At 45.4% G+C, this 23,437-nt stretch overlaps 1 protein-coding gene across 4 annotated transcripts in view; it reads left to right on the forward strand.

Moving 5' to 3' along the window:
- DAB2 (DAB adaptor protein 2) overlaps nucleotides 1-23,437 on the forward strand; it is a 36,852-nt gene that overhangs the window by 10,767 nt on the left and 2,648 nt on the right. The window contains exons 2-14 of one of the 4 annotated variants that reach the window (XM_083465874.1): nucleotides 7,821-8,011; nucleotides 9,209-9,348; nucleotides 10,288-10,386; nucleotides 11,879-12,010; nucleotides 13,228-13,311; nucleotides 14,560-14,586; nucleotides 14,756-14,803; nucleotides 15,146-15,208; nucleotides 16,372-17,022; nucleotides 17,789-17,939; nucleotides 20,743-21,393; nucleotides 22,128-22,240; nucleotides 23,199-23,273. In XM_083465874.1, the coding sequence (XP_083322000.1) occupies nucleotides 7,915-8,011; nucleotides 9,209-9,348; nucleotides 10,288-10,386; nucleotides 11,879-12,010; nucleotides 13,228-13,311; nucleotides 14,560-14,586; nucleotides 14,756-14,803; nucleotides 15,146-15,208; nucleotides 16,372-17,022; nucleotides 17,789-17,939; nucleotides 20,743-21,393; nucleotides 22,128-22,240; nucleotides 23,199-23,264 (2,322 nt within the window). In that variant the 5' untranslated portion in view covers nucleotides 7,821-7,914 and the 3' untranslated portion in view covers nucleotides 23,265-23,273. The remainder of the gene's footprint in view (nucleotides 1-7,820; nucleotides 8,012-9,208; nucleotides 9,349-10,287; nucleotides 10,387-11,878; nucleotides 12,011-13,227; nucleotides 13,312-14,559; nucleotides 14,587-14,755; nucleotides 14,804-15,145; nucleotides 15,209-16,371; nucleotides 17,023-17,788; nucleotides 17,940-20,742; nucleotides 21,394-22,127; nucleotides 22,241-23,198; nucleotides 23,274-23,437) is intronic. The other 3 variants (XM_083465875.1, XM_083465876.1, XM_083465877.1) reach the window with 3 other exon arrangements.

Below are 23,437 nucleotides of genomic sequence, written 5' to 3' on the forward strand. Positions count from 1 at the left end.
AGGTGGAGCATGCTTGTTTTCTCCTGCTCTGAAAGGTAAGACCCAAACCAATGGCTTCCAGTTGCAAGAAGGAGATTCTGACTAAACACCAGGAAGAACGTTCTGACAGTAAGAGCAGTTTGACAGTGGAATGAATTCCCTCCGAAGTTGGCGGACTCTCCTTGGAGGTTTTTAAGCAAAGGTTGGATGGCCATCCGTCAACTATGCATTTCAAGTCAGATGACCCTCACACTACAATTCTATGATTCTATGAAATTGTGTACCGTAGAAGTCAACTTTGGAAGTCCCAAGTAAAAGCCAGCTGAATAGCATGGGTTATTTAAAAGGTGATAGCATACTTCTTAGATCAGCCTTTCTCAACCTGTGAGTCCCCAGATGATGCTGAACTACAACTCCCATCACCCCTAGCTAGCAAGGCCAGAGCTCAGGGATGATGGGAGTTGTAGTCCAACAACATCTGGGGACCCACAGGTTGAGAGCCGCTGCCTTAGATTGTGGCTTACTGCCCTCCTGCTTGTGGCTGCTTTGCCATCTTTTAGTAATATGTAGTTACTTAAAAACCCAGCTTGTGTATCTCAGATACATTTCTTGCATGTAGGAAGGAATTGCCATCCACGAGTATCCAAAATAGCAACACTTAATCTCTTACCTTTTTAAAAGTCTCTAATGCTTTAAATGTAGTAATACAAAGATTTTTAAGATCCTGTTCTGGATAAATGTATGGAAAGCAGATGTGTCTCTGAAAGTGCTTTTGGTTCTTGGAACTTAAAACCTCCTACCCTGTAGTACTTCATGAATTACAAGTGAGGCCTAGGAGAAGGGCAACTCCACTGGGGCCCTTACAATTTTCTGCAAGTATGGTGAAGGCTGTAAGCCTGGATTTGGGGGCTGGCACAGTCATTGGGCACAGTGAGGCAGTGTCCTTGGGTAGAAGATGGCTGGGATGCTGTGGCAAGGTTTGGGGGGAGAATTGTGTGGCATATGGCCTACCTTGCACTGGTGGAGGATGCTGTTCCTTGCTATCGCTGAGGGTAAGGTAAGGACTGCCAGTCTATCCATAGAATGAGGAAGGGCATCTTGTCCTTCACCAGTGGTGGCTGGCATCCATTGATCAGAAGACAAAGGAGCCCAACAGTAAGCCGAGCCAGAATCAATGTCAGGCGGACACAACGATTCTAGTTTTCTCCCATTCTCCTCAACAGAGTTCTACAAGGGCAACATTGAGGCTTGGGAGGAGGAAGTCAAGGCCAGCTCCTGGACTGGTTGTGGTAGGAAAGAAGGCAGGTGGGGGCTGGCTGAGGTTGGTGGGCAGTGCCCCATTTGCCCAAATGGACAACCCATCACTGTCCTTCACATTTAGCAGTGAAACGCCTTGGGTTTGATCACCTGTGGTGGGGAAAACCAATGATGGTAACTTGCATAAGACATTTTCCCATCTGTCTAACATAACTTGTGATGGTAAACAACAAGTACTGATATGAAGGCAGTGGGCAGATGGTTCATAGGGCTGTTGCTTGGTTAAAGGACACTTAATCGGCTGGCATGTTATTGACACAGTACATCTAAAAAGAAGGCTGCTCTTCAAGAAGCTGTGTGTGTATGATGGGCCGATGCCAGGGGTTAGCATTGTTGGGCACTTGCAGCCAGAGCAGCATAGCCCTGCTGCAGTCTCTTGGCAGTTTCTGCCCACTGTTCGTGTCTTCTCTCATTATACACTGGCTTTGCTTAGTCAATTCTTACCAGGATTTATTTTCTATCTGGAAGAAGAGTTTGGATTTGATATCCTGCTTTAGCACTACCCGAAGGAGTCTCAAAGCGGCCAACATTCTCCTTTCCCTTCCTCCCCCACAACAAACACTCTGAGGTAAGTGAGGCTGAGAGACTTCAGAGAAGTGTGACTAGCCCAAGGTCACCCAGCAGCTGCATATGGAGGAGCGGAGACGCGAACCTGGTTCACCAGATTACGAGACTACTGCTCTTAACCACTACACCACACCGGCTCCCAGGACACCACCTGCATTATTTAAGTGGCTTTGCTAACAGTAGCAAGGTTAATACAGCCTAGTTATGTGGAGCCTCTGGCCCAGGAATAGCAAACATGGCATCCTTCAGAAGTCTACAACTTCCATTGACCCCTGCCAATTTGGCCAATGCTCAGAGTCGTAGTCCACAGCATCTGGAGGGCATCACATCAGCTACTCCCAGCTCCAGCCTAAAGCCAAATACAGGCCTCAGTCTAATCCCTGGCATTCACTACAGACCCACACCAAGCTTCCTTTCTCCAACTCACTGTTCTTGTTCCATTCCTTCCATGTTTGTACTGGCATCTGTGGCCACTTGTGCAGCATTGGTGAGAGGCAAAGGGGACTGCAGAGGAATGGGGCTGAGCTGGCAATGGAAGATACCGCTCTTCCTCTGCCACTGGCAGCTTGCTGTATTTTCCTGCTGCGCACTGTGAAGGGGGTTTGCCCAACTCAAGGCTGAGTTTTCAGCAGAATTTGTATTTGTAAGTGTCCTAGCAGGTCAAGGCTCTGATACACATGAATGTGCTATTGTGCTGCAGATCCAACTCGGCTAGGCTTCATACAAAAACACAGCTCTTTGGGCATGGTTTTGCAACGTGGTGCTTCAGCCCTACTCCAAACACAATAAAAATATATATGTAGCTGGGATTAGGAATAGTGTAAATAACATTCCTTGCTGTGTGTGTTGAGACTCCTCCGAGCAGTTTTAAGGGCTGACTGTTGGGTAGGGTGAGCTAGTAGCTTCTACGTCCCCCAAGCAACTTTCTCTTAAGAAGCTGCTATGGGCAATATTGGGCTGCTCTCCTTCCTCTTCCAAAGAAAAGAGGGATTTGGTGGTAGCTTCTACCTTCAAAAGCTACAGTGCTTTTTGTTGAGCCCCAGGCTGTGGGTAAAGTCAGTGTTTCATGGTAGCATCCCTATGGGAAACTAAGCTTTGTGCAGACTTTAAAGGGGCAAACAAGCCCCTGCAGTTACAGCTTCCTCAAAGTGGCATAGAATGGAGGTGAGGTGAGGCATCTTCATCCTGTAAGGTTCAGTTGCTCATTCTTCAGTGAAGGATCTCTTGGCAGAGCACATGATTTCCATATGTGAAAAGGCCACTATTTCAACCTCTGGTATCTCAGGATACTACAGTCCATGGCTTGACTTTGTATTTGGCAAGATCCTCTGTGTGCTTGTGTATTAAGCTTCTTTGAGTGTTTGAATTATGGGGTATGCATCTAAAATGAATAAATAACACTTTCAGGAATGCCACCTTCTGGATCCAGTTTTTTTCCAGACATTGGAGCGCTTATACTGTACATACGTGTCTGTTCCCTTTAGAGGACTGGAGTAGTTGCAATGAAAAATTCAGAAGTGCAAATTTTGCAGGACAGCTGTGTGTCTTTTTTGCATATTGCTTCGCTTCGGGAAGTGTCAGTTGGGAAAGTCCACCTTTCCAAATGCAGACTGAAATACAAACGGAATCGGATTTCTCCCCCTCTCTAGGAAGAACATTAGGGTTGTCTCTTTTCTCCAAAAGGGTTTTGAGAAATGTGGGGTTGGTATATAACTGCATCTCTATATCCCAATGTATTGAAACCTATCTATCATCTGTCTCAGGCAAAAGAGGCTCCTTAGGACATAGAAACCTACTTGTCCTAGACTTAGATAGCTTTGCATCTGGAAACTGGCAAGAAACTACCTGAAAGCTGTTGACTGACCTGCCCAGATGAAACTGGAAAAACATACTTTGGCACTCAGCTATTGGTTGGCGCTGGTGTATTTTCTTGAGCTGCTCACCAAAGGAAGTGCCAAGGCAAATGTTGCATGGCTTTATTTTCCAACGCTGGTGCAGCCCAAAAGCAATTTGTGCTTGGGATTTATTGGGGGATTCCCGAAAAGTCTTGTGCCTCTTCAAAAAGTGCGACAGGCTTGCAGTGTGCTGGGTGAGCTGCGAGCATGCAGGCTGCGAACATGAGCAGGCCTGCAGGTTGTAATTGTACCAAGAAAGGGGAAGGGAAACATACAGACCTAGCAATCATGGCTTTAAGACTACCTTTGGAGTCTGAATCTACAAAATGTTGTCCTGGAAGATCAGTCTTGCTTATATTCAGCTTCTCCAGTCATAGGAGCATTTACTCAAATGCCAGTGGGCATGCCTTCAAAAAAGGAGATCCTTCAGGACCTTGAGGGAGATGTTGGGTAGAACTAGACAAAACACTGACTTTGGTTACTTTATCACCTAGGCATCTATAGTCGTTTAAAACTGCTAAACAGATGGCAATGTTTTAAATGAGCACGCTTAACATAGCTGCATCTGTTTTGAGAAGAAAACAGTCACAAGACACTGATCTAGAACATGTTACGGTTCTAGGCCATGGACCCATGTGATGCCCCCCTGCAACCTACTGAAAGTAGCTGGCAGCCTTCTGCTTCTCCCAGTAGTGTTTACTACAACCAGTAGCTGAAGAAGCACTTGCGGGGGAGGAAGAAAGTTGTGGGGCCCTTCCCCTGCTATTCCTCCAAATGTAGAAGCAACCAGTTGAATAACATCTATGTTCTTTCCTTGACTCATACAACTGTTGGCATGCATGTGGTCATGAGACAACAGATCAGAATTTGTGCTTAATAGAAGAATGGAGAGTAACAGGATTGAGAACTTGCTCAGGTACAGCTACATTCTAAGGAGTGGTCACATGATGTCAAATCACCTTTTGAACCTCTGCCTTGTGCCCTGTTAACACAGGGCACAAAGTAGAACTGCTTATTAATTTTTTAAAAAAAACACTGTTAAGGTACATCCCAAGTGGATTTAAGCCCATTTTGTTAACTCCATACCGCCACACCTTAAAAAACAACAGGCTCTCTCACCTTGGCAATTGTAGTAATTACAAAGGTGTTAAGACAGGTAGTAGTTTTACATCCCTGCAACATTTAAGTTGCAAAGATGATGAGGGACTTGGGTGCCATGGCCAAGCAAAAGGGTGCAAAGGTGTGGACCTTATTTGTGCCACCTCAGCACAGATCTTCAGGCTGCCTGGCCTCTGACCATTCCCCCCTAATCTCATGGTGCCTGCTGGTGCAATGAGTTCCTTCAACTGAAATTAAAGGATCCTGAGAGCTCTATCTAGGAGGGAAAATGTGTTTCCTGGCCTCTATCTGCTTGGCTGAAGAGTATCAAAGGAATCTCAATCACTAAAATATTAACTTTGCGAAACGGCAACCTTTGTACCCCTAAACAACCTGGTCAGCATTCCGCTTGCTTCAGTTGAGTGATAACGAACAGCAAGCAAGAAGTAAGCATTCCATCTTGAAGAGAAAAGTGGTTTCTAGGAAAATAAACGAAGCTGTTCATTTAATTGTATTTGTTTCTACAAATATTTATAGGCGGCTCCCTGATATAAAATATCCATGTGGCATACAACAAAAATTGCACACAGAATAAAATGCCGTAACATACCTAATTATAAAACTGGCGGTGCGTCTTGAAGATTTAAAACAAATTGAATAAGCCTGTTTTTCTAGATTAAAACGGGGGCTGTGGGAAGTAGACTATGGGACAGATGGAAGTGTAGCCTTTGTGGTATTCTGGAGCAAGGAGGGGCTTGTACAGATACTGACAAGTCCAGAATCCCTTCCAAACCCCACACTTAGGCTTGGAATTGGTCCACCTCTGTGCAAAAGCATGTGGATGGCACTGCTGCCGCCATTGCTTGTCCTAACCTGAGCATGCAGCTGTCTGGTGCTTAAAACAACTGTGTCCCTTACTCAGTATAGCTATGTTGATTGGGTACTTGCCTTGCATCAGATTCCCAGCACTGTGCAGTAAGAATAGACTGCATAGAAAAACACAATGATATTCTCCGTAACGCTTGAATCTTAAGGTGCAGGGCTTGAAGTGTCTTGTGAAAGCTTTGGATTGTTTGAGGCTGTATGTTATCTGTTGAAACATCTTCCACAAATGGCTGAACAAGTGACTCACTGGTCCACTGAGGCAGTGCTGTATTGCAGTTATGCTGTATTGCAACTTCAAGTCTACGGAGCGGGGCTACTCAAAAATACCCCCCCCCCAAGACAACAGGCATATGATGCCAGCATCCCATGTCCTAAATACTTTGAAATACAGCCTCAGCTAGAATGTCTAGGAGGTCAAGCTCAGCAAAAGCAACTGTGCCAACATCAGCCGGCATTTCAAAGCTGAACCAAATACCTGCAACAGGAATGAAGGCCAGGTCTCGTGCATATGGACATTGCATAGCTAGTAGTGACCTTTCTGGCCTGAAAACTGTAGATGTCCAAAGGCTTGCAGCTGATCGATGCATGTAGAACTAGTCATATGGTGGCGCCTTTCTGGTGCTGTGCCACTGAAAGCCCAACCCACCGACCACATTCAAACAACACTCCCATAGTGTAAAAACCAGTGCGGGTGGTAGCTAGGGGATAAGAGTTTTCAAGGAGTGTGCCGATGACCATTCCATGTTTTAAAGTGGTGCAGCTCTCCCAGGACTGCATAATATTATTCCCCGTCCATGACTTCTAAGGAATTGGGATCAGCTGTATTTGTGTACCATAACTTACAAAGTTTCCCTAAACTAAAGGCTAAAGGTAGCATTCTGACGAGCCCTAGAGAAGCTTAATAAACTCCCTTGCACAAACCAGAATGAGGTCCCTATGTGCAGGAATGTGCAACCTCAGTAGCTACTTGAAGCATGCGTCTTGGTGACTGGTTTACTGCTGTTTGATCTCTCCTCTGCAACAGACCCCTGTCATCAATTCACTTGGAGCACCCCGCCCCCTCAAAACCAACGGAGTCTCAAAAGTGAATGAAAGACAGGATTATAGCTTGCAATGTTTGTGCCTTGGGTAGGTTAGTTGCTTGCTAGCAAATCTGTTAGCATGGTGTTATTCTGCTAACAGATGGCAACGAACAGGAGATGGAAGGGCCAGCATCATTGATTCCACCCACGTTCATTCCTATGCAAGCTAATACTAGGCAAAGGCACGAGCTTCATTTGTGCAGCAGAATGTCTGGAGTATCCCCCTTCAGCATATCGGCTGCAGACTGTGATCCACAGTCAAATGAAGTGATTGGCAGATGTGTCTCATAAGAAATACCTTTGAGAACCTCTATTTACCCAGCGGCAGGATGGCGGGGAGTGTGCAAGAGTCCTTGGTCTGTGTGTGATGGTCTTAAAGTGCCTTGTCCTTTAGTATTGGTGGGGCTAGATTGTACACACATTCCCAGCTTCAACAGGTGTCCCCACTTAATCTAAATTCTAGCACTACTGTAAATTCTGAATGGGGCCTGATATGGGTTTGTACCCATATCGTGGATGCAACCATCATTCTGTAAAATGAAGGCGTTTGTTATATGGCATGCCAGGATCTTTGTAACTGAATCACATCAAGTCTTCATGAGTAATTCTTCACTGCATCCTAAACTTATTGTTGAAGGAACATAAGCTCAGTAGCAGAGAACAGAATAATAAAAAAAAATATACGTTGCCCTTCTGACTGGGTGGCTTCCAGAAAAAATACATAAAAGCAAAAAAAAAATAATAATTAATGTATATGTGTTGCATATATATATATGTTTTGCGTATAATAGGTCCAGTTTCAGTCACTGTGCAACTCCAGTTCAAAAAGCTCAAGTAACAGATAAGGACCACCTTCTGTAGTGCTGTGCTGAATGAACAAATAGTCCTGATATAAAGTATCATTTTATATTCCTGTTTCTTGAAAATTATGCTTTGTAACTCTTCAATGCAACACAGTGGCAACACTGAATTGAATCCCAATTTTTGTCTCCTGAAGGTCAGAGTAGTATGCCTGTCCGCTGCTAGCTGGATTTCAGTCACGTTACCAAGTGCCGCATTTGCTCCTGGAGTTGAGACTGGCCTCTCTCACCATGTCGAATGAAGTGGAAGCAACTAGTGGAAACAGTCCGCCTGCCCAGCAACAGGCACCACCGAAAACACAGCCTTTCAAAAAGGAGAAGAAGAAAGGTAAGGCAGGAGTGGCACCAGGAGGCAGGACAGCTCTCCAGCTCCTAAGGCAGAGGTTGGCAAACTAAGGCCCGTGGGCTGGATACGGCCCACCGGGCTTGCTAATCCAGTCCGCGAACCTTGCGGTCAGTCCCAGTGCTAAACAGGCACGGTGCAGAGGCCTCGCCGCGCGGGGACTGACTTCCGTGACGCGGGCCGGGTTCTGATTGGCTGCAGGAAGCTCCTGCAGCCAATCAAAAGCTGCGAGGCCTCTGGGTGGGCAGCGACACTGGCACGGTTTCTGATTCAGAAGCCACAGACGCCTCTGGGTGCCGCCCCTTCCTTCCTGCTGAGGTGGCCGAGCAGGAGGAAGCAGCTGAGCGGGAAGAAAGTGGCAGCAACGTGGAGGCTGCCTCTGCCACCCAGGCCAGCAGCATGGGCTCTGTGCCCCGCTGAGACAGAGGATGCCAACACCGCCGAAGACTAGGCAGTGTCGGCGGCTGCGGTGTGAGTGACATAGGTGGGCGGGCCTTTCGGAAGGGGTTGCTTTCAGGAGGTGGTGGGCCCAGCCCCCCACAAGGTCTGATGGACAGTGGCCCCTCCCCCTCCTGGAAAAGTTTGCTGACCCCTGTCCTAAGGAGTTGCCAATAATTAAGAGTTGCTGAAAACAAGCAGCAGTTGCTGTGGTAAATACTTGATGACAGGCAATTTAGTCAATTAGTTCTCAACTTTGCAACCTTACGGTCACAAAGCCTGTCCATCATTAGTCCTTTTGATGGGTGGTTAGTAATAAAATCGTGGAGACTCCCACCTGCCCAACTGGTTTTTGGTTTAAAAGGAGTCATAAACCAGAGCGTTGAAATAAGCAGACAAGCAGGAGTTTGGCAGAAGGCTGCCACCTAGGGGCTTTGCCTTGGACTGCACAGTCACAGATGGATCCGTGAGTAAGCAGACAGTGGGCAAGGAATCTGCCGCAAACTCTGGCTCTTTATACCGAAAATGTTTGTGAGTGGGTTGACCCTACTCTTACCCAAGAGCATTCCACTGCCAGTGTGGAGATGAAACGGTGGTTACACACTGAATGTTGGTATAGCTGATGGTGAAACATACCACTATATTAAATTGCATTGTTAGGAATGAACACAGGTGCAGGTTCTGATTTTTTAATAGCCTGTGCAGGTCAAACAAAAGCACATGACCATAAAACTGGTTTTTCAGGACCGGAAAAGACAGAAGAATTTCTCTTGGCCAGATTTCAAGGTGATGGTGTAAGATACAAGGCCAAACTGATTGGTATTGATGATGTCCCAGAAGCAAGGGGAGACAAGATGAGTCAGGATTCAATGATGAAGCTGAAGGTGAGTCTCTCGTATTTCCTGCCTCTTTGTTTTTTTAAGGTGCTAGATGATGATTGTAGTTTCATGGGGGCTAGGGATTACTAATGGCATCCTTGCAAAACTGCAGTTCCTAGAAGCTATTTTAGCAACGACAATTATAGGACCTTTCCTCAAGTATCTTAAACTAGTGGAGAATGGGTCCTAGCACATACTGCAGGTTGCTTATAGTGCTGATTCAGATAACAATATATAGTGGCAAAGTCGAAAATTTCAGGTTAAGTGGAAACATTGCTAGAACATTATGCTGTAGATAGAACTTGCATCCTGTTTTGGGGCTCAGGTTTGTTCCATTTAGCTTCTTAGGTGGAATGTCACCACCTCATGTCAGAATTTTGTTTATTTCCTCCTGCAAAACAACTTCATTAAGACAAATGAGTTCTTGCTTCTGTATTGAAACAGTGCTGGTAAATTCCTCTGAGACATGACTGTTCATAACACTGTCCTCCCACAGTGTTGTCTGAAGGCCACACATGATGCCTTCATGTACTGAATGACCCTCTCAATAGCCTCTAGGTGTGGTGGTAATGCCTGGGGGCTCCTTGTCAACAAACACTTTTGAGTTTCTAAGTTTTACTTAGACCTGGAACGCAAGACAAAGGTTGCAAGACAATCCCCCACCCACCCAAACATGCAATAAATCCGAAAATGTGAGGGAACTGGGGAGCAGTATATAGCTGGTATTCGACTTGGCATTTTCATAACTCAGATATAGGGAAATTCAGATATGCTGAAATGAAGATTGTGTTATCCACTGGTCAGTGGCCATGTTGACTAATGGAGAGTTGGAGTCCAACATCTGGGAGGGAAATGGATTCTCCATCCCTTACCCTAAGTGATAGCCGTCAGCTGCAATAAGTTTATATCTTGAATACCGAAATGTCTTTGCTGTTCCATTTGTAGGGAATGGCGGTAGCAGCCCGTTCTCAAGGACAGCACAAACAGAAAGTATGGGTGAACATCTCTCTTGCTGGGATCAAAGTCATAGATGAGAAGACAGGGGTAAGTTCTGAGGAGGCCAAGCTGAACCCATTAGGAGAAACTGTCCATTCTCTTAATAAAAAAAAGAGCGCCAGTCCAACCTAAAACTTGTTGGAGTGAAGAAACTTCTAAAAATGTGCTGAACTTAAAACAGCAGCTTTCCCATTAGAGACATTTCAAAGAAATGCAGAAACTGGCCCAGGCCAGTTAAGTTATCCATCTAGTTAATTACCCATCCAGGTGAGGTATTTCATAATGGACCAAACTCTAGTGCCAAACCTCTAACGTGGGGACTGCTGTAGCTTTTCTAGCAAACTTTGACTCATCTCACAGGTCACTTCAGCCCTATCTAGGAAATTCTGGCTGATGAACACCAAGTGAAAATTTTAATCGGGGCATTCTATTTTTCTTGGGCTAAAGGCTATGTAAGAAACAGGCAGCTTCCAGTCCCTACTGGAGTGTGTGTGTCAATGACTTAGTGTTTACTTCTAAGCCGAAGATTAAAACTTTACCATAAAGCACAAACTACTCCTAACAAAATAAAAAAAATTCCTTCCAGTAACACCTTTGTTTCAGCACTCCCCATTCAACAAAGTAGTCAGCATCAACAGAGCTCAAATATTTTAGGCTCTCTGTATGAGGCGTGCACTGCATGTGCACGTGCTATGACCAGAAGCAACTCTGGACCATATCTCAGCACTGGGAAGATTATAGCAATAGCACAGAGATTGTTAGGAGTAGTTACAGGTAGGTAGCAATGTTGGTCTGCCATAGTTGAAACAAAATTAAAAAATTCCTTCCAGTAGCACCTTAGAGACCAACTAAGTTAGTTATTGGTATGAGCTTTCATGTGCATGCACACTTCTTCAGATAGAAAGCTCATACCAATAAATAACATAGTTGGTCTCTAAGGTGCTGCTGGAAGGATTTTTTTTATTTTGTTTCAACTATGGCAGACCAACATAGCTACCTACCTGTAACTACTCCTAACAATCTCTGTGCTATTGCTATAATCTTCCCAGTGCTGAGATACGGTCCAGAGTTGCTTCTGGTCATAGCACATGCACATGCAGTGCACGCCTCATACAGAGAGCCTAAAATATTTGAGCTCTATTGATGCTGACTACTTTGTTGAATGGGGAGTGCTGAAACAAAAGTGAGCTGGACTGGCAGCAGTCTTTATGGGGAAGTCAAATTTCCAGGGCACACTTAAGACAATAAAACATGAACAAGTCGTTCTCATATCAGTGCTCCCATAGAACAGGAGTAGAATCATGGGCTTGGAAGATGGTTGACTTTGGACTTGGGGTGGAGGATTCTTGACTTGTGTAAGAGCAGTTCAGTTGGACCAATTACATAAAAGGGTAGTGAACTCTACTGTAGATCTTCAAACAGAAGAATAGGCACCTGCCAGGGGATGCTCTGCAAAGGGTGGCCTACAAGACCACCAGTGCAAGGTTTACACATTTTCAAGAGTTAAAGTCTGGCACCATGTCATCCACTTTGATTCCAGGTTATTGAGCATGAGCATCCAGTCAACAAAATATCCTTTATAGCCCGGGATGTGACTGACAACCGTGCCTTTGGCTACGTTTGTGGAGGAGAAGGGCAGCACCAGTTCTTCGCCATCAAAACAGCACAGCAGGTAAAACTTTACATCGTGGGACCAGTGGTGCTGATGTGCTGCTCTTCTAAGTAGCATTCTGGGTGCATGTTCAATGCTGCACAGTACAAAATTGCAAATGGAAGCTGTCGCTCTCTACTTAAATTGCAGGATTGACAAAATTTTCACACCGAGTATGGTTAAAACTGGGGTATTGGTTGCCACAAGTGTTTTGGCCACCAACTTGGAAGCTTAGACGTACTGTTAAATTGCTTATCTCTGAGGCCTGGCATTTGCTACATATTTAATAGGTTGCAGGGGTTGGAGAAATGTTGAGCAAGACCAGTGTGCTGTAGTGGTTAGAGACTAAGACCTGGTAGACCAGGGTTTAAATCCCCACTCGGTCATGAAGCTCATTGGGTAGCCATGGGCCAATCACCAACTCTCAGCCTGTTTGGGCATTTGTTGTTGTTGTTTAGTCGTGGCCGACTCTTCGTGACCCCATGGACCAGAGCACGCCAGGCACTCCTGTCTTCCACTGCCTCCCGCAGTTTGGTCAAACACATGCTGGTAGCCTCGAGAACACTATCCAACCATCTCATCCTCTATCGTCCCCTTTTCCTTGTGCTCTCCATCTTTCCCAACATCAGGGTCTTTTCCAGGGAGTCTTCTCATGAGGTGGCCAAAGTATTGGAGCCTCAGCTTCAGGATCTGTCCTTCCAGTGAGCACTCAGGGCTGATTTCTTCAGAATGGAGAAGTTTGATCTTCCTGCAGTCCATGGGACTCTCAAGAGTCTCCTCCAGCACCATAATTCAAAAGCATCAATTCTTTGGTGATCAGCCTTTTTTATGGTCCAGCTCTCACTGCCATACATCACTACAGGGAAAAAACCATAGCTTTAACTATATGGATCTTTGTCGGCAAGGTGATGTCTCTGCTTTTTAAGGTGTGCTGTCTAGGTTTGTCATTGCTTTTCTCCCAAGAAGCAGGCATCTTTTAATTTCGTGACTGCTGTCACCATCTGCAGTGATCATGGAACCCAAGAAAGTAAAATCTAGGGCACTCTAAACACAGCAGGAAATTGGAACACTGGGAGAAAATGCCACTAGTATAGGCCTTTAATTCTGTTCCTTGAATTCTATTCCACTCCATTTGGAAATGAGCTAAACTGTGAATTCTGCCACAAAGTGGAAATCTAAGTCCTGTCCATTCACTCACTCACTCACTCACTCACTCACTGCCTGTTATTCTCTTCTAGGCTGAACCTCTAGTAGTAGATCTGAAGGATCTATTCCAAGTAATCTATAACATGAAGAAAAAAGAAGAGGGTGACAAGCGAAAGGTAATGCTGCCTGTTTTTAAGTTTTCCAGATTTTTAGGCTGCTCAGTAGCCATACCTAAGATAAATGAAACCTGCTATTGATCTAAAGTGGCAGTGACTGAACCCTGAACTTGGTTGATCTAAGATAAATCCTACACAGCTGGAAGGAGCCTGTCTAAACTTGGCAATACCACTTACTCCCAGATAAGTCCACTCTTCAAGTACAGAAGATCAGTCAACAAGGTAATGGGGTAAAAAGGAAAATGAATTCATCTATTTGGGTTGGAAGATCTGTTCCAGGGTGAGGGTGTAAAAAAGTAAGTAGGAAACAAGGTCAGCAACCCTAAAAGTATCAGTCTAGCCTGAAGGAAATTGAGCACAGGTTAAAGGACAGACTAGGAAGCTTGGAGGTTCCTCAGTCTGCTCCTTCCCATGCAGACAGAGTTGCCTGCAGTGCAATCTGAGTTGCATCTCAGCAGTTCCAACATGTAATATGGTGACTGGGAGCGGCCGCTGAGACCATATAACACCGGTCTTGAAAGACCTACATTGGCTCCCAGTACGTTTCCGAGCACAATTCAAAGTGTTGGTGTTGACCTTTAAAGCCCTAAACGGCCTCGGCCCAGTATACCTGAAGGAGCGTCTCCACCCCCATCATTCTGCCCGGACGCTGAGGTCCAGCGCCGAGGGCCTTCTAGCGGTTCCCTCATTGTGAGAAGCAAAGCTACAGGGAACCAGGCAGAGGGCCTTCTCGGTAGTGGCGCCCGCCCTGTGGAACGCCCTCCCATCAGATGTCAAAGCGATAAACAACTACCTGACATTCAGAAGACATTCAGGGAAGTTTTTAATATGTGACATTTTAGTGTATTTTTCATCTTTGTTGGAAGCCGCCCAGAGTGGCTGGGGAAACCCAGCCAGATGGGCGGGGTACAAATAATAAATTATTATTATTATTATTATTATTATTATTATTATTATTATTATTATTTATTATATCCCTTCCCTTAAGGGAAGGGACCATAGCTTGATAGTGAAGAACATACCTTGCACCAAGCAGATCCCATCTATGAGTTGTGCATGCTCTAGTTCAGGTAGCAGGTGATGGGGCAGACATTGGCCTTGGACAACTGCTGCCCATCGGTGTAGACATGGACAAATATATAAAGCTTTTCTATAAATGTTGATGGCATGATGTCTTTTTTCTTTTTTTTCAGAACGAAGCTTTTCTATAAATGTTGATGGCATGATGTCTTTTTTCTTTTTTTTCAGAACGAAGAGGCCAATAAACCTGTTGAGGTAAGAAACAAATTGATCTTTAGGCCTGAAAAACCAAATGCAATTGCCTGTTAGACTTTTAAGTACATTTGCTTCTTACAAACAATGTGAAATTGGGGGAAAGCTTATTCTTATTGAGTATCTGTGTAGCAGAGACCAAAAAAACCACATTCTCTCTCCTTTGTTCCAGAATGGCAGTGATGAAACAGCTACTGAACGAGCCGACAAAATAAAGCTGGTATGTGATTTCTTTTTTCTTCTGTATCATGCCTCCCCCTCCCCCCGTCATGGGACCAGTGAGGAATCCATGTGGTTTCCAGATAGTCACCCACCCAGGCACTGACCAGCCCTGGTTGACTTCAACAAAATAGTGGCCTCTTCTGCTTTGAGACCACACCTAAGGTCCCTAGAGAGGTTTCACATATGAGCAGCCAGTTGATTGACTGAACAAACTGAACTACTACAGAGAAGTAGACCACAGAGACTTGGGCTTCCAAGCACGCTCTTGGTTAGACTCGAATGACCTTGCAGGCTGAGGTGTATGATAGATTTTAATTTTCTGTCCATTTTGTTCTTAAAGGGTGTGGAGCAGATGGATCTGTTTGGAGACATGTCTACTCCTCCTGACCTGAACAGCCCCTCAGTGAGTAGTAAAGACTTGGATTTGTACTGTTGATAGCTTTTTAAATGACTTAATGGTAGGAGAAATCTTCTAAGGACTGGCCTGTCTTGGATGCTTAGGGGTGGTTTCAGATGAGCAGTTGACTACCTATCCATATGATTGAACTTTTCTGTATATAAATGTGAACACAGTCCCACCCCCCAGAGTAAGATGCATGAAATTGGGCCCATTGCCCATTTGTACCTATCAGGAATTGCCATGTTGGCAGGATGGCATTGACTTAATAGAGGGGTAGCTAAAATGGTGCCCTTCAACTCCCATCATCCCTGACTATTGGCCATGCTCACTGCAACTGGTGGGGAGTATCTGGAGGGCACCATACATGTTACCGTAGTTTAGTGGAAGAGAATATGCTTTAGAGATTGGCTCAGCCATACTAAATACACTATACAGGGATTCGAACACTGCCACCAGAATCAAAGCTGTGAACCAGTATTTTAAAATCCCTACATACATGTAGCTGGATGCATTGGGACAGGGAATATATGCAAAAGTACAATGTGCTTCTCTAAGATATTCCGAGCAAGGGTTGAGAAGGAAACTAGGAGAAGTACCAAGCACTGAGAATCCTGGTTGGATTTATGTGACCACAATTGCCGCCATGTTCAGGCTTCCTAGTCAGATGCCTTTGGGAAGATTGCAACTCTTGGGCGCAAGTACTTGTGGTTTTTCCAGACAGGCCACCATGGCATTAGGGGTCCTATCCACGAGGAGGAGAAAGTTGATATCTGGGGCTACCCCCTGGGCTGAACCTAAATACAAAGTTAGGCCCATGGGAGTTGGCCAAGAGCAGACTGAGGTTAGTGGTTTCCATTTTCCCTAATGGACCAGACTCCACTCAGCATTGTGTAAACATTCTCTCTTTACCACAACTTCAGAACTGATGCTCCTGATCTTCAAATCTCCTGGTTGATTGTCCAATAAGTGCACAAAATTCACTACAGGGTTACCTATCAAATGTGAGGGCATGGGAGTGTGTAGTTCACATGTTTCTTATTTTAAGAATTGCTGGAGTCCATTGCCATTCTGCTTGCTCTGTGATTTTTAATAAGCACATGAGACTCTCTTGCACATTGTCTACAGTGTCTCTTCTGCTAATCAGTCTTCTCTCTCAAACCTAATAGGAGGAGGATAAAGAGATCCTGTTAGTGGATTTAAATTCTGAAATTGAGGCCCCTCCGACTTCTCTCAAAGAGGAGGATATTTTCTTGAATGACATCGCGCCTCCCCTACCACTGTCCAAGCTGCAGCCACCTTTCTTGCCTGACAATGCTTTCTCTGCAAATCTCAGCTTCTTCCCCGCCCCAAATCCTGACCCTTTCAGGGATGACCCTTTCACGCAACCTGACCGATTGTCGCAGCCCCCAATTGATTCTTCTCTGAAGCCTCCCAGCCAGAAGATGGGAAGTGTTGTGACTAGCCCCATGGGGAGCGGTGGTATGAATGGGGATGTAGACTACTTTGGGCAAGAGTTTGACCAGATCTCCAACCGAACTGGCAAGCAGGAAATGCCAGCCAGCCAGTGGCTGCTTGAGAGTAAGCCTGCCCAACTAGCCGCGAGGACTCCAAATGGGGTGCCGGAGAGAGAACAGAACGGCTTCCCTGCCACGTCCCCAGTAAATGTCTTTCTGGAGAGCTCTTCCAAAGGATTACCAGTGCAAAATGGATTACGGCTAGACTCCGATAGCAACGGCCAATTGATGTCGCATGACTCTATCACGATTAGCCCACCTCCCCAAAGCACCAAGCCAGGAAGAGGAAGGAGGACTGTTAAGGTGAACAATGGTGCATGCACAGAGTGGTGACATGCATGTTTTCCTACTTGGACTAGGTGAAGGGATTTCCCTCCCCCTTCCTCAACAAAACCTCTGCTGGCAGAGAACTAGCTTGCCTTCGGTCCTCTTATAAGCTGTCGGTCATAGCCATAGCAAACCTTAAACTCTGTGGCTTGGCTTTCTGTGTACATCAATCATTCTTTCTAATCCTAACTTTCCTCTCTCCTCCTAATGCTGCCATGTCTCTGTAGCTCTGGTAAGTAAGACGCTTAAACTCCTAATGCATGTGTTGAATGTAGTTTTGGGGAGATCATTGGTGTAGTTCAGTAACAAGGTGTTGAGGTGTTGCATCGGCCTTGCAATATAAAATATCTCTATTTGGCTGCAGTCCTTCTCGGTTGCTACCGTACAGAACTGACAGAGAATATTGTCGACCAAAGGTGGGTAACTTGTTGCCCTCCAGAAGTCGCTGGACTACAAAACCCATTGTCCCTGACCGTTGACTATGCTGGCTGGGCCTGATGGGTACTGCAGTCTAAAACGTCCTACAGGTTCTCCATCTCTGCTGTAGATGGGAGCCCACACTCATCTTTAATAAGAATCGATTTAACTTAGATGCACACTATAGGACTCTTCAGCCATTCAGCCTATAGGACAGTTTGGGGGGGGGTTGTAGTGCTTGTAATAGTAATCTGGGCAATGTTTAACTTCCTGTACATATATAACCATTATGCCTGGTGTGTCTTCCCCACCAACACATTTCCAGGGTTCAGCCAGTAGTGACCTGTTTGGCTCAGGCATCTTTGCTCCTGCAACAAGCACTCTGACAACTGCCGCGCCGCCTCCACCTGCACAGACCAATCCTCTAGACCTCTTCAACACTAGTGCTCCTGTAGCAGCACCCATGCCTGTACTAGGTTAGTAAAGTCTGTTCTTTCCTTGAGGCAGGGATGGGGAATCCTGTTCTCGGGCTACAAGTCCCATGAGCACCAGTCAGTGTGGCCAATGGCTTGTGGGGTTGCAGTCCCAACATCTGGAAAGCCATGTTGATGGATCTGTGTGTACCTTCGTTGCAAAGCAATTTAATGTCTGTATCTTGTCTTATGCAGTCTGGTTTTTTGTGTTCAGTTCAAAGGCACATATTGTGAGATCCAGAAAGACGGTAAGACATTGGGAAGGGCTTTACTCAACAGACCATAGGTTTCCCCACCCATGGTTTAAGCTTCTTAGGTGATCCGCTTTATAAGCTGAGTTGTAGAATTTCTGAAGGTTAAAAAACAAAAAAACTATCATAATTCTAGGGCATGATTTAAGTCCTGTAGAGACACTTGGGGGCAGAAGTACCAGTAAGCTCACTATATTTTATGGAAAGATTTCTAGCCTGCCTTTTCAGGACATAACAGCCTCCACAAAGTGGTATATAATTAAGGCTGCCATACGTCCAGATTTTCCCAGACATTACCGGGATTTCAAAGGCAGAATTGACATCTGGGGGAATTACCGAAATTTACCTTAAAAAAACCTGCAAAGATTGCTCCGAAGTAACCGCTAGGCTAAGCTGGCTCGTTTTTGCCAACAATAGAAGAATGGCAAGTAAAACTTATAGGCTATGCAGAAATGGCAAAACTGACAGCAAAACTCAGAGACTCTGACAATGAGAAGCTTAAAAAAGAGTGGGAAAATTTATTGTGTATGTGCAGAAATACTGTAAACAAGTTAATACGTTGGCAGGTTTATATTAAGCACTTGTAAGTAGTAAGGAATTAGAGAATGCAAAGGTGTAACAACTGGATAAAAATGATAACAAAATGCAGAGAATGATGTAAGATGTAAAGAACCAGTAGAAGGGGGTGGAAAGAAGTATTGAGGTTTAAAGAACCTGAAAAGGTTTGTAAAATAGTAGGATTTTTTAATTAGAAGTATAAATGTTAGATGGTGGTTTGATTTTTGTATCCTTATTTTATTATTATTTTTGAAAAATTAATAAAAATGGTGGGTTTTTTCATGTAAATACAATTTTGGGGGTGTTCTGGTTTTTACTTTTTGAAATATAGCAACCCTATATATAATTCCAGAATAAAACTTCATAATTAGGATCCTCAAGTAAACACATTACACCTCCCCACACACACACACAAATGAACAGCACAGATCAATCTAGGCACAGAAGTTTAAATTAAATGGAGATTTGAAACTGTTAGCCTTGCACTGCTAATATGAGGAGGGGGTGGGCAGCCTCCGCACCTCCCTGTACGTGTATCCCAGGCAGGTGTGTTCCTCCATCAGGTGCTTGTTTTTAGTAGTGGAGCTGGCACTAGTCTTTAAGGTAAGCCAGGATTAACTGAGCAAAGGAACTTGTTTGGGGGCAGGAATAAACTGTTTAGGAACCATGTTGCCATGGTAAGGTGGCTCCTCTGAATGACCTGTTGGTTGAGCATTCGTTCTGATTTGCATGCACAAAGTTTATGCAGAGGTTAGATTAGATCTGTTTTTTGTTGTTGTTGAGCATTCATCATCTTAATTTGCTTCTGGGGTGTTCAAACGTCTTCCTGGGAAGGCTAAGTTTCCAGGCATCTAGTTGAATTCCTCCTGCCAAATGGTGATAATCAAGAGGCGTTAGTCTTTTTATTAGGATGGAGAAATAATGAAGCTGAGGGACTGTGTTCCTTGCAGGAAAAACGACTTTGATCCTCCACTACTTACCTTGGCAAGGCTTGTGACAAAAAAAGTTGTGGCAAACCCAATATTACCAGGGGGAGGGTTTTGCCATTATACCTTTTTGAATACAGTTTTCTGGGAATTTCAAGTGGGGAGAACACTGTAGCTGCTCAGGCGCTGCTCCCAGGTTTCCCATGGGCATCTGATTCGCCACTGTGAGAAGTATGCTGGCCTAGATGCCCTGATCTCTAGTGGGGCTCTTGAGTCTTCAATACAGATTGATTTAAACCTTGTGCTGGTATGTGCAATAATAATAATAATTAATTACTTATACCCTGCCCATCTGGCCGGGTCTCCCAGACACTCTGGGTGGCTCCCAACAGAATATTAAAAACACAATAAAACATCAAACATTTTTAACTTCCCTAAGCTTCAGATCCTGAAGCTGAGGCTCCAATACTTTGGCCACCTCTTGAGAAGAGAAGACTCCCTGGAAAAGACCCTGATGTTGGGAAAGATGGAGGGCACAAGGAGAAGGGGACGACAGAGGATGAGATGGTTGGACAGTGTTCTCAAAGCTACGAACATGAGTTTGACCAAACTGTGGGAGGCAGTGGAAGATAGGAGTGCCTGGCGTTCTCTGGTCCATGGGGTCACAAAGAGTCAGACACAACTAAACAACAAAGCAGGGATGCCTTCAGATGTCTTATAAAAGTCATGTAGTTGTTTATTTCCTTGACATCTGATGGGAGGGCCTTCCACAGGTTAGGCACCACCACTGAGAATGCCCTCTGCCTGGTTCCCTGTAACCTCACTTCTCTCAGGTAGAGAACCAACAGAAGGCCCTCAGAGCTGGACCTCAGTGTCTGGGCTGAACGATGGGGATGGAGATGCTCCTTCAGGTATACTGGGCCGAGGCTGTTTAGGGCTTTAAAGGTCAGCACCAACACTTTGAATTGTGCTTGGAAACATACTCCCCCCCCCCCCAAACTCAGGTGTTTGTGGAGTTGCCTGATGAGAGAGCAGCATAACTTAATCGAAGTGTGGGCTTTTTCTCCCCAGGTGGCCTGCCCTCAACTGCTTCTCCTACACCAGCCTGGGGTCCCCAACCTGCAATCTTCAGCCAGCCTTCTTCAGCCTTTCCTGGATCTGTTCTGGGTGTTCAGTCAGCAAGCTTCTCTCAGCCTCTTGGCTTTGATGCTGCTCCACAAGCTCCCAGCTGGAGTCAGCCACCATTGTCCTTGGGAGCCCCGATCCAGGCTCCAGCTCCCGACCTCTGGGGTCAGCCTGTACGGGTTCCTCCTCCTAATGCGTGGGTCCAGCCCTCCAGCACTGGGAACCCTTTCCAGCCCTCCATATTCCCACCTCCGCTCGCAGCCCAGGGCCCCTCTCTGTTGCCTGCTAGAAGCCCTCCTCAGTTGCCTCCCAGAACTGCACCTCAGAAGGAGTTGCCCAAGAAGGAAAGCGACGCCTTCACTGCTTTGGATCCGCTTGGTGATAAGGAAATAAAGGATGTAAAAGCCATGTTCAAAGACTTCCAGCTGGCGAAACTGCCCGCCGTGCCTGCGAGGAGGGCAGAGCAGCAGCAACAACAAGGTCTGTCGGAAGCTTCTGGAGCCTTTGCCAGTTATTTCAGTAACAAAGTGGGGGTTCCTCAAGAGTTGGCTGACCACGATGACTTTGAAGCTAGCTGGCTGGCTACAAAAACTGGTGGTAAATCTGCTATATTCCTTGAGGGAACCTTAAAGTTCTGACCTTTCACCTCCCCCTCACAGAAGACGCATACAGTGGAACCTCGGTTGTCGAACGTAATCAATTCCGGAAGAGCGTTATACTTCTGAAACATCTGACAACCGAGGCGCAAAGGGCTGTCAGCAATTTCCACTGAGAAAATTGAAAAACTTGCAGCGGAAGCCGTTTGGCTTCTGAGGGGCCTTCAAAAACAGAAGCACTTACTTCCGGGTTTTCGGCATTTGGCTTCCAAAACATTCGGCTTCCGAGGTGCTCAAAAACCAAGGTTCCACTGAATTTTAGTGGACATGCTGCATATTTTTAAGTAGTCTCTGGGGCAGGTGGATGTGTGCTTTAACCTGGGATGGGCAGATGGTTAGCATCTTCTTTTGGGGCCCGTGGGCACATTTGAAAACTGGAGGAACAATTGTGGGTGCCATGCTACACCACAACTGAAGTAGAATGCTTGCTTCAGTGACTAATTTCAGGGTGATGATGGGCCCCAGAGAAGGCCTCTGTGGGCACAGTCCATCCCCCCCAGGTGCCATATTGGCTGTGTAAACTAAATGGTGATGTCCACTGATCCACCTGCAATGTGTGCCCTCAGCAGAAAAACACAGCACTTGGTGCCAAGTGTGGCTGTGTTTGCTGTGTTATGTGAAATGGGTGGCTTACAGTGTCTGGTGGTTTAAAAATAAGTCTGTTCTGCATTGCAGTGCCACCAAATCCTGTTCTCAGGCCAAACACTGTGCCAACTGCCAAGCCTGCTGAAGACCTATTTGAAAACCCTTTCAAGACAGACCCTTTCGCTGTTCCATCGCTAAACTCGGTAAGTGGCAGAGCAAACTCCACTTCTATGTATCCATGGCTGTACTTCTGTTGGCTGTAAATTATGGACCACTTCTTTCTCCAGAGTTGAAGCACCCCTGGGGTCCTATTGCCTTCTAACAAAAGCTGGCACTGTCCCCAGTTAACCCAAGTGCAGGTGGCAGGATAACTGTAAAATTATCTGTCTTGGCTCTTGCTATTCGAACATGACAGCATGATCAAAAGTGTTTATAGTGTAGCTTAAAGCTGGCAATCTGTAAAGATAAGAGTGTGTTAACACCAACCGCTATGGCTTATTCATTGAAGGCTCCATGCATATATATATATATATATTAAAAAAGAGAGGATAGATGTAAGAATAATCAAGCACCCTTCGACCCGTGGTTAGAATGGAAGGCACACTCAAGCAACATGCTTGTTAGCTAATCAGCCTGCAGACTGCACTGATCCTTGACCAAAATAATTGGCAGGGGTTGTATGTTTGCATAATTCAGTGGCATGAGCAACACTTTGCTGTAAGACCAAACCACCATAGTATATGGTGCCATATTGGAAGCGCTGTGCATTTTTTCCTCCACCACCTCCTCTCTCTCTCTCTCTCTCTCTCTCTCTCTCTCTCTCTCTCTCCACACACACACAATAACACAATACCCAACACCCAGTTTCTGAAGGTGCCTTGAACGGAACTGTTGCTTGCATCACCTGTCACCTGCAAGAGATCTGTACTCTAGATATTGCAGCTGGTGATGGGGGTTGATGTCAACCACAACTCTCACTTAAGAAGCATGAACTGCCTCTGAACAAGCTGCTGCAACCTTACTGGATGTGAGAAGCTTAGATCAAATAAGATATTTGCCAACTCGACACAGCTGGCAAGCATAGGGTATTCAAGTATTTGCAACTTGCCTGCAAAAAGACTTCCAAATTGTGCATAAATAAAGCAGCCTCCTTCTTTCTAGACTGCCGTGCCGCACCAGCTGGCTTCTGCTCCATTTGGTGATCCTTTTGGAAACCCATTTGCGTAAGCTTGATAGGTAAGTGTCTCTTAGAGGGGTGGCTGTTGATCCTGAACCTGACACGATCTAAAAAAGGCAAAACTGGGGTCATGCTAGGAGGTAAAAGAGGCAACTGTGTGGAGAGTCAATGTGGGTTAGCAGTTCGAGTTTTGAGCTGGGATCTGGGAGACCAGGATTCAAAC

This window comes from Podarcis liolepis (genome assembly GCF_965112155.1).
Source record: "Podarcis liolepis genome assembly, chromosome: 11".
NCBI lineage: Eukaryota > Metazoa > Chordata > Lepidosauria > Squamata > Lacertidae > Podarcis > Podarcis liolepis.